We start from the raw sequence: 16,622 nt of genomic DNA on the forward strand, positions 1-16,622 counted from the left end.
TTTTGAATCATTCATGCTATTTGCCTGTTTGCTTTTATTGCCCACTGTGAAGCACTTTGTTACCTGTATTGAAAAGTGCTATACAAATAAAGAATTATAATTAATTCACCTGTTTCATCAGTTATTTGATCTACCCTAACCCAGTGTTCTCTCTTGGGTTGTGGAAGTAAGAGGACCAGCAGGACTGTGTGAGAATAATGCAGTAAGTCTGGGTACTTCAATTCCACTTAATAAATCAGATGAATCTGCGAGTTTGAGAGATGATAAATCGCATAGAAAGTGTATGAAATATTTCTTAATTTGACCTTTTAGCCTTTAAAAAGGTTGAAAACAATCGTAATAAAAACGTCCTTATGGAACTGAAAGGGAAAACATTTCATAAGAAAATGGCTTCACCACTAACATGTTGTATGACTTTAACTGTTTCTGCGTCGTCAGCGTTTCTTCAGCTAAGTCGAGTTATTGTTTAAATTGAGCATGAGGGAATGATTGACTGCAGGGTGAATCCGTGGGACTATGATTAACATCCCAGCCGAGTTATTGAGTGAGAGATGTTGTTGATGGTTCTTCCTTTGCACAATCAACCAGTAATGTGAAGCATCCTGTCAGCTAATGGCTCATCAATGGACCTGAGCTTTTGGAGTAAACAATGAGGATGCTATAAGAGTTGGCCCTGATTTCCCCTTCATGCTTTGTGCACATCTTCTTTTCTGGTTTGTAAGTTCAGCCCAGTTTATTGTGTCTCTGTGAACATGTGCCAAATCATCTGACGATCTCAACGGTCACATTCATTTTTCATTTTCTCAGGAAGCTTTAAGAATTACAAGAAAACAATCTTGCAAAAAAAATCTTAATGATCTTGTCTGGGAGGATGTTTGTGGTTTCAGATGAACGCTTCCTTCCTCGCGAGGAACATAACAGATGTCTGGAATTGCAGAAGCTAAGTAAATAGCAGCTACCGATCAGTTTCTTGTGACGGTTATGCAAGGAAATTCTGATATAAAATGCAGCAGGGCAGCTACCGTCAATCATTGCTTTGGAATCACATCATAAGCAGCAGCTATGTGTCTGTGGTAGCACCCAGTTTGCAGAGGTCATCCTCCATGACACGCTCATGTAATCCCGTTTTAAGATTAGCGCGTGATCTCGGTTGTGTGAGTACAAATTCACAAACATTCAGGAGTAGACTAGATTAAGATGCTTGACTGTACTTAAAATAAATTGACGGGTTATGGGGAAGGCTATTTCTTGTCAATTTCCTCTTGGACAGGCACTCCGGGGAGTCACATTATCTGGAAGAGGGATACTAACTAAATTTAGAGCAGGAAAGCATTAGTCATATAAAGGGAACATGGTCAGTGGATTTAGAGAACCAAATCTGGAAAACAGTCATTACACGCAGCAGCCGGTCCAGTGGCTTACCAATGATGATTCCAATGGCTAACATTTGATGCATAGCATAAAACATGAGAGAGTAACCAAAGGCATCTCAAACTTTGGTAAATGAGGGCTGTTTGGAGAAGAGGTCGTCGTTACAGGGATGGTAATGCTGGAAGGCTGAAGTTCTTAGGTTTAAAGAGGACATATTATCCCCCTTTTTCCACCTTTCCAAACAGTCCCCTGTGGTCTAAATGAAACAGCTGTTCTGTGCTTTGGTCAAAATATAACATGAATCAAGCACCAGAGGAGGTTTGTGACCCTGTATAAACCAGCTAATTTTTCTCGGTGTTGTGAGACTTATGCAGACTACAATCAAAGGACTAGATGGATTTATTTCACATTTTGTGAGTCTGTAGACACTCAGGTTACCCAAATATATGTTCAAAAACACTGTAGAAGTGGATTTTTCATAATATGTCCCCTTTAATAGGAAGCTATCCAAGCGCGCAGAGTCATGAATATAAACTGCAGTGTCATCAGCATACAGCCGGATTCAATGCAGAACAGCTCAGGCAGCAGTGGTGAACAAAGTACCTGTTTATGTAAAAGCACAGCATTAAAATTCTCTGTTGTAAGGAAAAGTTCACACTGAATGCTTCATGTAAATTAAGCTAGTTTGTAACTTAAGTTGTGTTATTGTTTGGTTGCACCACAGAGCAGTTTTAACTTAAAGGAGCAATATGTAACTCTGACCCCTTGTGTTTAAAATGGGTACTGCAGTCCAGATTAAAAACATTGTAGAGAGCTGTCTCCCCCCCCCCCCCTCCTCTCTAGAGTTGATGCTCACACAGGTCACCATGTGGTGGACACTGTAGCTTCAGTGTTTATCCAGCTCTGCATGGGTCTGTAAACCTTTCTGTGTTCTAACCTCTCTCCATTTTTCAAAAGCATCTCCAATATTGATCCTAGTTTGAGCACGTTTCTGCTCGTGGAGCTTATTAGAAACATGCAGAGGCTTTTTAGGTCGGGTACAATCACTTCTATCTGAACCACTTCTCTTGCCCGCTTCCATCGCTGCAACACCTGTTGACCTGATAACTGCTCTCATATCTGGCAAACCGAGGAGCGTCCAAAACGGCCGTGTGGGGGTCAGCCTTAAAACCGCCTACCTTCTCTGGTCCAAACAAATCCAGAGCATTCAGGAGCAGAATCTAAAGTTAGAAGGAGGACATACTGGCTGCTGCATTGTTGTCAGAGAAGCCAGCACTTCAACATGTTTCCTTAATGATCAGATAGTAAGATACCTTTATCATTTCACTCACTACACATCTCACTGACTGGAACTTTAACAGAGACTTTATCTGTGATATGCAACATCATATCTGTTGTGTGCTAATTCTGTAGCTGTTGAAGAGGAGCTAATATAGACTGTATTGTACTTATACAAATGTATGTTTTGTTTGTTAAGTCTTAACCTAAAAACCAAGCAGAATCTATAGTTCATTAACAAATACTGTAAAATATTTTCCTCTAAAATAAGATGCCAAACATGAAAGCACTCAAGCAAAGCATTTCTGTTCTTCCAGTAAGCCCTGAATTTGAAAAGATGTCCTTCATTGCTTTCCACCACAGCCAGGCAGATCCTGTTAGCACATTTAGAAGCCGTCTCTCATTGAACACTAATTGATCGGTAACTGCTTTCCACATCATTGGCCTTGTACCATAAGTAGAGTGTGTTGTTTAACGGGTCAATATGCGAAGTGTGGGCTAATTCTGTGCATCTGTGAGCTAATCGAGTCGCTCTGATTCCAGTCATGGCTGTCACAAACACTGACGGAGACAGCTTCACAATGGGACACTTTGAGTAACAAAACCGCCGTCACAAGGGCTCCAGTGGATAAACAGCGTGTAAATGGACGGCTCCACGTGTCAGCAAACATGAAATCATGATCAGGACCAACAGCGAGGTTAGCAGCTACGGATTAATGAAGAGGTCGCCTTAAATGTGAGGGCTGGACCGCCTGAGGGCGAGACACACGCGCACACACAGAGAGAGAGAGAGGAAGGGTGTGCACAATATGGCGGTCTGTATCCCTCTAACAACGAGCTGATTTCTCAGCTTTCATAAATCGGGTTAAGGTTAGGGTTTTGCCTCTTGGGGGAAACATTCTGCCTGTCTGTGATAGCTTTTCATTTTCCTGTACGTCTGTTGTGTTGCAAACACAGAAGATGATGATGATTGATTGGTTGTTGGTGGGTGTTGTCAAGAGATCAAAGAGGGTATCTGTTTTTGTTGCCTCCTGATTTTAATTGCCCCCCCCCCCCCCCCCCCCAGACCAGCTCAATGCCAACGAGCCCAGATGGAGACTGTGAAAGACTCGTTCACGACGGCGAGATGTATTTTGTAAGTCAGACACATCCTGCATTCAGGTCTGCATGCAAAGCAAGAGCAGAACATAGAAAAACATGGAGGGGGCAAAGGGACAGGGTTCATGTTGAATAACAAGAGGTGGTGTGTGTGTCTTTGTGTGTGTGTGTGTGTGTGTGTGTGTGTGTGTGTGTGTGTGCAGGGGGGGGTCAGACGAGGAAACAATAGGGCTGTCTGTTTCTGTACACAGTGAGAGCTTAGCAAGGATGCGTTCAGGCGTACTTTGCACAATACCGTAGTTATGGTAATATCTGAAGCTAAACATAAATAAACCAACATGATCTATTTATCTCTCTCACATGATAACTGAGACCAAAAATAAACACCAACACACAAACTGAGGTGGAGCTTAGGGGAAGAATGAGCGACTTTTTGACCCAGTAGATGTCGCCCTTGAGCACCAGCATGAAACCAAAACAAACTGCTGTTTAGGCCACGCCTCCTCCATACTGAAGCCTCCGCTCTCCTCCAGAGACACACCTCCAACCCCTCTACACTCGAGTTTAGACAAAGGAGTTATCAAATGGAACGCATCATAATTAAACACCATTAAGTGTAAATGGCGGACAAACTTGTTTACTCGTTTACTCGAGCTGCAATTGCATGTGGTCTGCATTGTTGTGTTAGCATGCTAATGTTAGCGCTCTTTAGTTAGCTTGTAGCTTCACAATGCACATGAAGCGACACAGAATGAGCGTGATCTAAAAACTCTTACTAACATCCAAATAATCAGTGAGTATGTTCTTCTTCTTCTCTCTAGTTCTTGACTAAAACAGCTTTTATACACAAGGGGAGGAGCCGGCCGTCCCGTCCATGTAAACACGACTCTGACAACAACACAGCCAGCGGGACTCGAGCTTCTCCCTCATTGTAGACAGTCATGACTCAGAGACACATTTACACAGGATAGACTTTATGATTTATTTATATGGAACATGTCGCACATTCTGCCTTTAAGGAACATGAACACACACATGAAGATTCACCTGCTCCTGTACGGTATCATATCACGTTGCACACACACACACACGCTAAACATGCTTGAAAAGGCGACTTCAAAAGAAAGCACCTGAAGTGGCCTTTATCCGTCCGTCCTCTGCAGTTTGTCTGAAGAGCTCATTAACATGAGAGCTGGCCTGCTGTCATATACAGAGCAACAGCCAATCTCAGGAAACCTGGCCTGTTCTGCTCTGTCAGAGACCTTCACAGTGTCCTTCCATTAACTGTGAGTGTGTGAGTGAGAGTGTGTGAGGGGTCCAAAACACACGTTTAAGCACCACTCTGTTATAGTCCTGCATGACTCACACCTTTTTGCAGTGTGGTCGGGCCACAGTGACACAGCTGAAAAACCCAGTGAAGCACTGGAGCCTCTTTGGATGCAGCTTCTTTTGTCCTGTCGTTACTGACTGCTGTTGCACACGGCGCCATGTTTACATCATTTTTAAACACGCTGTATTGCTTTTATTTGATGATGCCCTTGATATCAAATTCTTTGGCTTCTTAAAATGCATAATTCAAATTGCAACATCCATTTGGGATTTGGGAGTACAAAGATGGCCTGAAAGTCCATCCATCCACTCATCCACTTACCCCGGGCTGGGCTGCGGTGGCATGCAGCCGGCTGAGCAAGTTGACCCAGACGTCCCTGTGAGTAGTTTGCGGTGTGACCTTGTAATGAAACGACATGTACATGCACCATGTATTATAGACTGGATGCTGTATTAGAGGCCCGTTCATTCCAATGAAAGCTGCTCAGTGCTGCATGAAGCAAAAATTCAGTCTTCTGGATATCTTCTGTTCTTCTTGAGAACCGGATAAGTACCCAGATCTTCTCTGGCTCTGGGGCCATAGAGCATGAGCACTTGGAGTCGCGGTCCCATGCCTCTGATGCAATTTCATTATGTCTAAAAATATGCAACTTTTAGAACTTAATGTTTTAAAAAAAGGGGTTGTTTAAAGGCTTTATATGCGATTTTTTGATCCAGCAGATGTCGCCCTTGAGCACCAGCATGAAACCAAAACAACTCACGCTGCATTGTTGTGTTAGCATGCTAATGCTAGCGATCTTTATTATGCTCGTATCTTCACACTGCATGTAAATTTACCTGAAATGAGCGTGATCTAGAAACACAGTTAAGCAGTGAGTACAGTATGTTATTCTTCTTTTCTCTAGTCCCTCAATTAAACAACTTTTATACACGAGGGGAGGAGTCAGCCGGCCGTCCTGGCGATGTAAACAAAGTGAAGATAGGACTCTGAAAACTCTGAAAGCATCACAGACAGTGGGACTCGGGTGTTACACCCATTGTAGACAGTCATGACTCACAGAGTTATTTTCAGAGGATATACTTGATTTATATTATATTTAAGTGTGAAAAATCACATAGAAAGCCTTTAAGTGTTGTTATCTGGAAGTTTATGCACCTTAAAAAATAATGATCCCCTGATGTATATACGTCTCTATCACAATGTAAGCGTATTGGGAAAAGTCTTTATGTGACCAATGTCGTCACATGGAGCTGCAATACCATCTTAGGCCACTAGGAGCACTTCCTTGGAGCTTAGCATGCACATAAGCATGTATTTCTTCAGAGTGGTGAGGTGTAAACATACAAAACAGGCTAACACAAGAATGTTTGTGTGGACGGTCGATGACGTGGTCTTACCACTAAACTACAACGAGAAGAAGATGAGGGGTGGGAGTCATGCCGCTCGACATTTTCCACACAAGTCCACAGGTCCTGTTTGTGCATGCGTGTGATTCGGTCCTATGTGTGTGAGAAGCATGTCCCTATAAATAACAGATTTTAAACCCGAATTTCCCTCAGGGATTAATAAAGGATATCACAAAAAAAATAAAAATCACAAGCTGGACTTAGGAGTTCGCTATTACTGTACCCTACTCACGCATTGCTATTGACTGGAACCGTTATGCACTTGTGCAAAATGTGTCTATTTTCAAAAGGAACTGCATTTAGCCAGTTATCACGACAACGGAGACGCTGCTGTTTTTAAAAGTTTGCATTTTAAGTCACCCAAAACGCAACAGCTGAAATGGTTGTCTCTCGTGCACAGCAGTTAGTACCTCCCAGGAGCTTCGAGGATCACAGACGTTTGAAAGCATCCCTAAGCGTCTCGTTGGGATGTAAATGTTGTCACTAACGGAGCTCTCTTACGTCTCTGCTGGCGCCGAGGTGAATGTGTGACTGACATGGCAGATGCTTCAGCGCCTGCAGGCTCCCCCCCCCCCCCCCCCCCCATCTGTCAGAGGATTTAATCTGAGAAGAAAAGGCAGACTGACACTGCTCTCGCTTTCGATTGTAACGGCACAGTCAGACTCAGAGAGGACGTGATGCATCACTATAGGTTCACTTGAGCGGGTGACCACTGCTTCTTTAGCGTTCTTCACGTGTGTTGGTGGTTTGACATGAAAACATCATTAGACTCATCCTTTGAGCGAGCTCTTTTACTAATGTGATTGCTCTCGGTGGCTCGTTAATGGCTCTTTTGATCGGGCTGCTTTTTATGCATGAATGTCGTCCTTGTCTCCTCTCTGTGTAGTGTTTTCCCTCTTCAGACTGTTACTGTGCTCCTCTCCTCTCGTCTCGTGTCCCCTCGTGTCCTCTTGTGTCCTCTCGTGTCCCCTCGTGTCCTCTCGTGTCCCCTCGTGTCCTCTTGTGTCTTCTCGTGTCCTCTTGTGTCCTCTTGTGTCCTCTCGTGTCCTCTTGTGTCCTCTTGTGTCCTCTCATGTCCCCTCGTGTCCTCTCGTGTCCCCTCGTGTCCTCTTGTGTCCTCTTGTGTCCTCTCGTGTCCCCTCGTGTCCTCTCGTGTCCTCTTGTGTCCTCTCCTCTCCTCTCCTATCCTGTTTTCCCTCTTCAGACTGTTACTGTGCTCCTCTCCTCTTGTGTCCTCTCTTCTCTCGTGTCCTCTCTTCCCCTCTATTTGTTTCCTTGTTTCCTCTTCTCCTTCCCTATCTATCCTCTTTTCCTTTCTCCTTCTGTTTTTTGATTTGTTTTGTTTTTGATTATGCACTTGTGTGGATTTAGGCCCAAAATGAATAAAACCATCTCCTCTCGTGTCCTCTCCTCTCGTGTCCTCTCCTCTCCTCTCGTGTCTTCTCCTCTCCTCTCGTGTCTCTCCTCTCCTCTCCTCTCCTCTCTCTTCTCCTCTCCTCTCCCCTGTGTCTTCTCCTCTCCTCTCCTCTCTTTCCTCTCTTTCCTTTCCTCTCCTCTCTTTCCTCTCCTCTCCTCTCGTGTCCTCTCCTCTCGTGTCCTCTCCTCTCCTCTCCTCTCTTTCCTCTCTTTCCTTTCCTCTCCTCTCTTTCCTCTCCTCTCCTCTCATGTCCTCTCCTCTCGTGTCCTCTCCTCTCCTCTCCTCTCTTTCCTCTCCTCTCTTCTCCTCTCTTTCCTCTCCTCTCCTCTCCTCTCTTTCCTCTCCTCTCCTCTCTTTCCTCTCCTCTCCTCTCCTCTCTTTCCTCTCCTCTCCTCTCTTTCCTCTCCTCTCCTCTCCTCTCTTTCCTCTCCTCTCCTCTCTTTCCTCTCCTCTCCTCTCCTCTCTTTCCTCTCCTCTCCTCTCTTTCCTCTCCTCTCCTCTCCTCTCTTTCCTCTCCTCTCGTCTCTTTCCTCTCCTCTCTTCTCCTCTCTTTCCTCTCCTCTCCTCTCCTCTCTTTCCTCTCCTCTCCTCTCTTTCCTCTCCTCTCCTCTCTTTCCTCTCCTCTCCTCTCCTCTCTTTCCTCCTCTCCTCTCTTTCCTTTCCTCTCCTCTCTTTCCTCTCCTCTCCTCTCGTGTCCTCTCCTCTCGTGTCCTCTCCTCTCCTCTCCTCTCTTTCCTCTCTTTCCTTTCCTCTCCTCTCTTTCCTCTCCTCTCCTCTCATGTCCTCTCCTCTCGTGTCCTCTCCTCTCCTCTCCTCTCTTTCCTCTCCTCTCTTCTCCTCTCTTTCCTCTCCTCTCCTCTCCTCTCTTTCCTCTCCTCTCCTCTCTTTCCTCTCCTCTCCTCTCCTCTCTTTCCTCTCCTCTCCTCTCCTCTCTTTCCTCTCCTCTCCTCTCCTCTCTTTCCTCTCCTCTCCTCTCTTTCCTCTCCTCTCCTCTCCTCTCTTTCCTCTCCTCTCCTCTCTTTCCTCTCCTCTCGTCTCTTTCCTCTCCTCTCTTCTCCTCTCTTTCCTCTCCTCTCCTCTCCTCTCTTTCCTCTCCTCTCCTCTCTTTCCTCTCCTCTCCTCTCTTTCCTCTCCTCTCCTCTCCTCTCTTTCCTCCTCTCCTCTCTTTCCTCTCCTCTCCTCTCTTTCCTCTCCTCTCTTCTCCTCTCTTTCCTCTCCTGTCCTCTCCTCTCCTCTCTTTCCTCTCCTCTCCTCTCTTTCCTCTCCTCTCTTCTCCTCTCTTTCCTCTCCTGTCCTCTCCTCTCTTTCCTCTCCTCTCCTCTCCTCTCTTTCCTCTCCTCTCCTCTCTTTCCTCTCCTCTCCTCTCTTTCCTCTCCTGTCCTCTCCTCTCTTTCCTCTCCTCTCCTCTCCTCTCTTTCCTCTCCTCTCCTCTCTTTCCTCTCCTCTCTTTCCTCTCCTCTCCTCTCTTTCCTCTCCTCTCCTCTATAATTTTCTCTTTGTTTAAGTTAAAAATCTGCATCATAAGCATCAAAGTAGTTGCACACAGTCTGCTTCTCTCTCCCTTCATGGTCGATTACACGACATAAATCAGTTCTTCAGCGCTCTGTTCTCTGAGTCTTCTCATAGGTTTGCTATTTGTCAATCAATAGACTGGATTATTGTTTCTGCTGGGTATTCTGACTGTGAGCACACCACTGGCTCTGTGTATGTTTTTGATTTGTGTCTGGATTCAACAGAGTATGATTAGAGTCATTATCTGGTCAGCTGCACAGTTTGTCTTTGTGACCTGATGTTATTTCCACTGGTCCTCCTCTTGGTATGCATATTTCAGAGGAGTGAACAGCAGGGAAGTAAACTGTATACTACACATGTTGCTGCTTATTACCAAACAACTAATGGTGACATTAAGGGACTGCAGATAGATTGGCCGGTCACTCAGACTCTTTTCCTACAGAGTCATGCTGTTTAATACCTCCAGGATGTGGTTTCACATCGTCTCTCTGAAAGAAACAAGGCCTACCCTAAAAAAAAAATAGAAGTTGTCTATTTGGCCCGTATATATAGTTGAGCATTAATGGAGCCTTCACAAATGTGCAGCTAACCCCGGCCATGTGCACTAATGCAGCCTCATATCATCTCAGCTTCTGGCTTTTCAACTGAGTGCTGACAACACGCTCTCCTTTTTTGTCCCAGAGGAGGAGGAGGCGTCCAGGGTCCAGGGAAAGTCAGAATATGACTCGTCAGACCTCAGGACTTGTTTTCTTGTCTTTCACAGAGTGAACCCCTCCCCATCTTTACGACCAGACAGACTCGGCCTCTCTGGGATGCTTTTCTTTGTACCCAGCCTGTTACTAGTTAACCCTGTTAACTGTGAGATGTTCCACCAGGTGTGTTTCACAACTTTTCCACTCGCTTGTTGCTTTCTGTCCCTTCTTTTCTGAAACGTGTTGCAGGCATCAGATTCAAAATGGGCATTTCATTTTCCAAAACAGATAAAAACATGAAAACTGATAGTGGCCAATAGGGAAACAATAACTAACATGGGCCGTACATCAGTGGAAAAGTCAGACTTCCCTCTCCACAGCAAAGTTTTCCCGCTCCTCCTGGGGGGTTTCTGAGGCGTTCCCAGGCTAAGCAGGATATGTAAATCCCTCCAGCGAACTCTGGGTCTACCCAAGTCGGGCTAAAACCTCCAAAGGGAGGCGTCCAAGAGTGATCCTGATCAGATGCCCAAACCACCTCAACTGACTCCTTTTCCATGTGAAGGAGTGGCAGCTCTACTCCAAGCTCCTCCCCCCTCTCTCTAAGGCTGAGAGCCCAGTCACCATCTGGAGAGAAAACTAGTTTTGTCCTCTATTATCTGCGATCGCATTCCTTCAGTCACCACCCAAAGCTCATGACCACAGGTGAGGGTTGGGACGAAGATCGACCGGTAAATGGAGAGCTTTGCCTTCAGGCTCAGCTCCCTCTTCACCACAACGGTTTGGTGCAACGCCAGCTTTACTGCCGACGCTGAGCCAATCACACAACACACAACAAGACCCTGAAATACTTAAACTCCTTCACTCGGGGTAAACACTAATACCGTCTATCTTTGTAGTTTGACTTCATTTAGCTAAACTTGCTGGAGAGAAAAAAACACACACACTGTAAAGATAACACACAACAAAAGCAGCTTTGATTTTGAGAATATGATTTTGAGGTTGTGACGGCGTCTTTTTTTTAAATGTTCAGCCTGAACGGGGCAATCCACCGTTTTTTTAAAGCTTTATTTTCAGGCTTTTTTGTGCCTTTTAATGTAGAGATACGACAGTGGATCGTGAGTGAGTCGGAAATCAAAGAGAGAGAGAGAGTGGGGAATGACATGCAGGAAAGGAGCCACAGGCTGGATTTGAACCCGGGCCACCTGCTTTGGAGGACCAGAGCCTCCACACATGGGGCGCGCGCACTAACCACTGCACCACCAGCGCCCTCAATCAAACAATAATCTAAGAGTGAAATCTGTTTGGCATCAGTTTTTTCCACTTGCTTGCGCTCTGTGACGTCCGCCTCGTCTCTGTGAGCTCCCTAAATGATTCATGGGATCTGTTTATGATCTGATTGATCTCTTAAAGCACTCTAATCACTCCGCAGCGTGACTGAGGCTGTCTGAAGGCAACAGGCTGGTGTAAGATGAATAACAGCGTATCAGGTCAGAATGTGAGAAACACTGCTGACAGGTTTGATCTTTTTATGCAACACTTAAAGTTAGTGTGATTTCCTTTCCTCTCATATCTGTACATCATGATGAAGTCGTTCCTCTGGAGGCCTCGCAGGGGAAACTCTCAGTGTAGTGTGGAGGAAACATCTCTGTGTGTTCTCTGATGACTCAGCACGACGTCACGGCGTTGACTCAGGGCCGCTCCTTCAAAAGCAGCTATTGAAGCGAGAGGTATCATGCACATGGATTGAAACCTGTCGGACCAGTTTGTGCAAGTTCTGTCTATTCATTAAACAATCCAACATGTCGCATTCGCCTCGCCTCGCCTCGCCACCTGATTTTCAAAGACAGGAGAGGATTTGATCCCTCTGTCATTTGATTTGTTTGTGTTTGTTTATGACAATGTAGTCCTCCTGGTATCAGCATGTTTCAATCGAATATTTTCAAAATCACACTTCAGCTTCAGATCATGTGTGTGTGTGTGTGTGTGTGTGTGTGTGTGTGTGTGTGTGTGTGTGTGTGTGTGGTCAAGGTCAAGTGTTTCACTTGCAAGTTGTTACAGATTCTCATAAAAGCCATTAAGTCACTGTTTGTATTTTTTTTTTGCAGAGTATCTTGTGTTTTTGTACGACGGAGGATTAGGGCCAAGTTAAAAATGTTTATTTTTTTAATTTCAAGATTAAAGTCGTAAATTTACGAGTTTAATCTCGAAATTAATTAAAATTAAAATTTTAACATGGTCCTAATCCTCCGTCGTATTTTTGTTTTCTTTCAAAAAGATATTTTTTTATTTTTTTAATTTTGCCACTTTTTCCGTACTGATTTTCTCCTCTAAAAATTGCTATCGGCATCAGTCCACAAAAGTTGCAATCATCCATGCATCCATCGGTGGTGCAGTGGTTAGCGAGGAGGTTCCTGGTTTGAATCCCCATCGGACAGGAGCCTCTCTGTGTGGATCATGACAGACATGCTCGTTAGGATAATCAGTGACTCTTGGTGTTTCTGTGTTTCTTGTTCTCACTTGGCTGCAAACCAAATTTCCCCTTGAGGAAAATAAAGTGGAAGTTGCTTCATAAAATCATCTTCATCCGCCTCCTCCTGTGTTTCGTTGCAGGTTTGAAGAGCTCTGATTACGTCGGCTCCACGGCCAAACCCGAGGCCACTCCCGGTGTCAGCCAGGCTCGCTGAGGAGGGAGACTGGACCCGCCCTATCACTACACCCTTACTGCTCCACCCATCACTCTCCATCACCGCCGCCGCCGCACGCCATGTCTTTACCCAGCGGCAGCCCGGAGAGAGAGGTCTCTACTGGGGCTCCCCCTCAGCTCGAGTGCCCCTCCTCCCCTACGGGATTGGACCCGGACCCCTTGTCGACGGGCAGCCCTGTGCTCAGCCCGGACTCCTCTTCCCATGATGCAGCGCTGTCGGCACCGGCGGCCTCCCCGGCAGACTCGGAGAACCTGAGCCCCGATGAGCTGGAGCTGCTGGCCAAACTGGAGGAGCAGAACAGGTGAGATCAGGTGTTGCCATGGTGATCAGCCACAGAGGACACATGAGAGGTCCATCCCATCATTACAGAAGGAAATTAGCTGTAATTATAGTTAAACATTACCGTTAATAGAGTTTGCTAATCATCTCCTTTTTGTCCGTTCATAGCCTGGCAACCAGAACGAGGCCCAGCAGGCCTTTAACTCTCTCCACATGCTGAAGTCTGTGTGTGTGTGTGTGTGTGTGTGTGTGTGTGTGTTTTTACAAGCTTTCACCAACACCAAGAACATACTGTAACAGTAATGTCAACAAAGATTTACCCTGCTCCGACATAAGATTTAAATGTTAGCATGCAAATGCTAATTAACTGTCTCAATAAAGAAATAAAAAAATCTGTTTTAACCAAGTGGTAACCTCCAGTAGGACAAAATGAAGCCACTGAAGAGGTACAGAAAAACTGCAGTTCCTCCAGTGTCCATTTGGGGCGAAACCGGCCTGAGGAAGAGAATATGTTAAAGTATCTGAGTATAACTTACATGATGTTTTTATCACAGCAGCTCAAACAGCAACAGAACGGCAGCTTTCAGTAGCAGCTCACGCTTCTTTATGCAGCGGTCTTTTGACGTAACATCCGCTGTTTCCATGGCAACGATAAACATATGATGTCTGAGACATAAGAAATGAAGGATTTCTCTGTCTTTGATGACTGTTGGAAATATTTGAGGTATTCTACTTGCTCAATAATGAAATATGTTTAGTCAACTTTTAATTAATTTTTATATTTTAGAGTAAAAATTCGACATATGACACCTTTAAACAAAGATACACCGAGGCGCTGCTTGTCAACAGGCCAGGCAGGCATCTGCTCGGGGCCCCAGACCAGTATAGGGGGCCCCCTGAGGGCTCACAAACTTTAAACCACAGCAGCGACCCAAAATGTGCAAATTTTGCAACGACTGTAGGAGACCTCCCTAAGGGGGCCCCATCTGACAGCACTCACTCTCGTTGCCTTGCTAAGCGTTGCATGAATTACTGCTGTGAAAACCAAAGTTTGTCAACAAAGAAAAAAGAAAAGGAATTATCCGTCTGTAGGAGAGAAAACAGAAACAGGACAAAAAGAGAAAGAGGAGTAATCGTCGGGTCAATAAATGCAGGTTGTAGGGCCCCTAATTATTTCTTGCCTGGGGCCCCAACAGACTCTAGAATCACCTCTGATGATACAACATGAAGCCCCAATCAAATCAAACCCTCAGATATCCACATCCTGGATTCAAATGATTTCAGCTTCTTGAAGTCTGTCTGAAGCCGTTCAGTACGGTGGCCCTGAATGACAAATCACAAAACACAATAAATAATAAGAAAATGTAGATACCTGCGGTCGACAAAGTATGTCGCGGATTGGACGAACACGCTGTCCGTCTTTCTAACCGGAAGGATATGCTGCTTACGCGTGTCGATTTCAAAAACATGAGAGCAACCTGTGATTCAGATTTGTGTTTTCGGATTTGTCGTTGTGCTTTGCACTTCAGGGCCACCGTAGTTCAGTCATTCTTGAAGGAACTGTGTGATACGGGTTCAGGAAGCATTAGGACACAGGTCGTTTGGCGAGAGGGATCACTGTCCAGTCTAAAGAGACGTGTATAAAATGACAGAAGATAATGTTAATTTGACCCAGAATCACAAATCTGCTTGTCCTACTTCTGCGACAAAAACCAGCGGCTAACAGAAATAGTAATGTGGGTTAGTGTTTTAGGAAGCTCATTACATAATACACTGTTTTAGCTTTTAACTTTTTATTACTTTTTCAGCCGTAACAAGTTGACTTTTAAAAGAAAGAGAAGAAGAGGACGAGGATAAGTGAGCAAAGAGTGAATACCTGTATGTAAAAACTAAATGAAGAGAGGATTATTCACATAGTGTCTTAATGAGCAGATTCTTCAGTGCAGTGGTGCGACATCACACGCTGAAGTTCCTCGCTGAGATATTTTCAGTGCAGGGAGCCAGACTCCTTAAGCATCACATGTTTCAGCAGAGGGGTCAGCGTGTGCGAGTCAAGTGATTTAAAAGACTGGAGACATTCAGGAGTCAGAGTGGGACTGAGCTGAGCGGCCTCTGGGTAAAGAGAGCGTCTCTTTAATCACTTCATATCTGCATCCCGCCGCTCGCACTGCCCCCGACTCCGAGAAAAGAACGTTTAAAGGAAAAGATTCACGCTTTTAGATAATCATCTTTACGAGGAACATTAACAAAGGTAACATTATCTGCTGATCAGTGACCTTACTATATGATCAGACATTAAGGAAACATGTTGAAGTGCTGGCTTCTCTGACAACAATGCAGCAGCCAGTATGTCCTCCTTCTAACTTTAGATTCTGGTCCTGAATGATCTGGATTTGTTTGGACCAGAGAAGGTAGGCGGTTTTAAGGCGACCCCCCCACACGGCCGTTTTGGACACCCCTCGGTTTGTCAGATATGAGAGCAGTTATCAGGTCAACAGGTGTTGCAGCGATGGAAGCGGGTCAAGAGAAGTGGTTCAGATAGAAGTGATTGTACCCGACCTAAAAAGCCTCTGCATGTTTCTAATAAGCTCCACGAGCAGAAACGTGCTCAAACTAGGATCAATATTGGAGATGCTTTTGAAAAATGGAGAGAGGTTAGTACACAGAAAGGTTTACAGACCCATGCAGAGCTGGATAAACACTGAAGCTTCAGAGTCCACCACATGGTGACCTGTGTGAGCATGGACTCTAGAGAGGAGGGGGGGGGGGGGGAGACAGCTCTCTATGATGTTTAGAATCTGGACTGCAGTACCCGTTTTAACCACTAGGTGTCAGAGTTACATACTGCTCCTTTAAAAAGGTGATTCTAATATTTTGTGTGTTTGAAAGCGACCTGAGGAGGAAAAGATTGAAGCTGAATCATTTAACGTTTTACAAATGGTTGAATCAAAGGTTGTTAGCCCGATCCCTCTCTTCATGATCCGTGTCTCTGTGCAGGTTGCTGGAGGCTGACTCCAAGTCCATGCGCTCGATGAGCGGTTCTCGGCGTAACAGCGGCTCCTCCCTGGTGTCCAGCTCCTCCGCCTCGTCGAACCTGTCACACCTGGAGGAGGACACCTGGATCCTGTGGGGCCGTATCGTCAACGAGTGGGAGGAGTGGAGACGCAAGAAGGACAAACTTCTGAAGGTACGGATATGATACAGGATACAATATTTTCCGATACACAGAGCTGGGCACATTCATTTTTTAAATCCAAATTTAAAGTGGCATTGCCTTTGAAAAATTATTATTGGAACATTTAACCTCTGGTCAATTTGGTTTTGTTTAACGTCACTACAGATGACCTTGTTTGCTCCTGACTGTCTGAAGAGACGAGACTGTCGACCCTGTTGTTGTGGAGTTTTTTTTTCTGAGTTCCAGCGTCTTTTTTTCAGTTGTTTTCAATAAGAGAGCGTTTGAAACAGCAGGTGGCCGCCTGGAAGGAAGCGCATAGCAGCTTTCTTTCTGAGCGCTCTGCCTTTTTTGTACGACCC

At 45.2% G+C, this 16,622-nt stretch overlaps 1 protein-coding gene across 2 annotated transcripts in view; it reads left to right on the top strand.

Moving 5' to 3' along the window:
* The window catches only part of evi5l (ecotropic viral integration site 5 like), a 53,371-nt gene that overhangs the window by 5,456 nt on the left and 31,293 nt on the right, over nucleotides 1-16,622 (top strand). For both annotated transcript variants that reach the window (XM_061062332.1, XM_061062341.1), the window contains exons 2-3: nucleotides 12,715-13,110; nucleotides 16,086-16,275. In XM_061062332.1, the coding sequence (XP_060918315.1) occupies nucleotides 12,869-13,110; nucleotides 16,086-16,275 (432 nt within the window). In that variant the 5' untranslated portion in view covers nucleotides 12,715-12,868. The remainder of the gene's footprint in view (nucleotides 1-12,714; nucleotides 13,111-16,085; nucleotides 16,276-16,622) is intronic.

This window comes from Labrus mixtus, chromosome 2, assembly GCF_963584025.1.
Source record: "Labrus mixtus chromosome 2, fLabMix1.1, whole genome shotgun sequence".
NCBI lineage: Eukaryota > Metazoa > Chordata > Actinopteri > Labriformes > Labridae > Labrus > Labrus mixtus.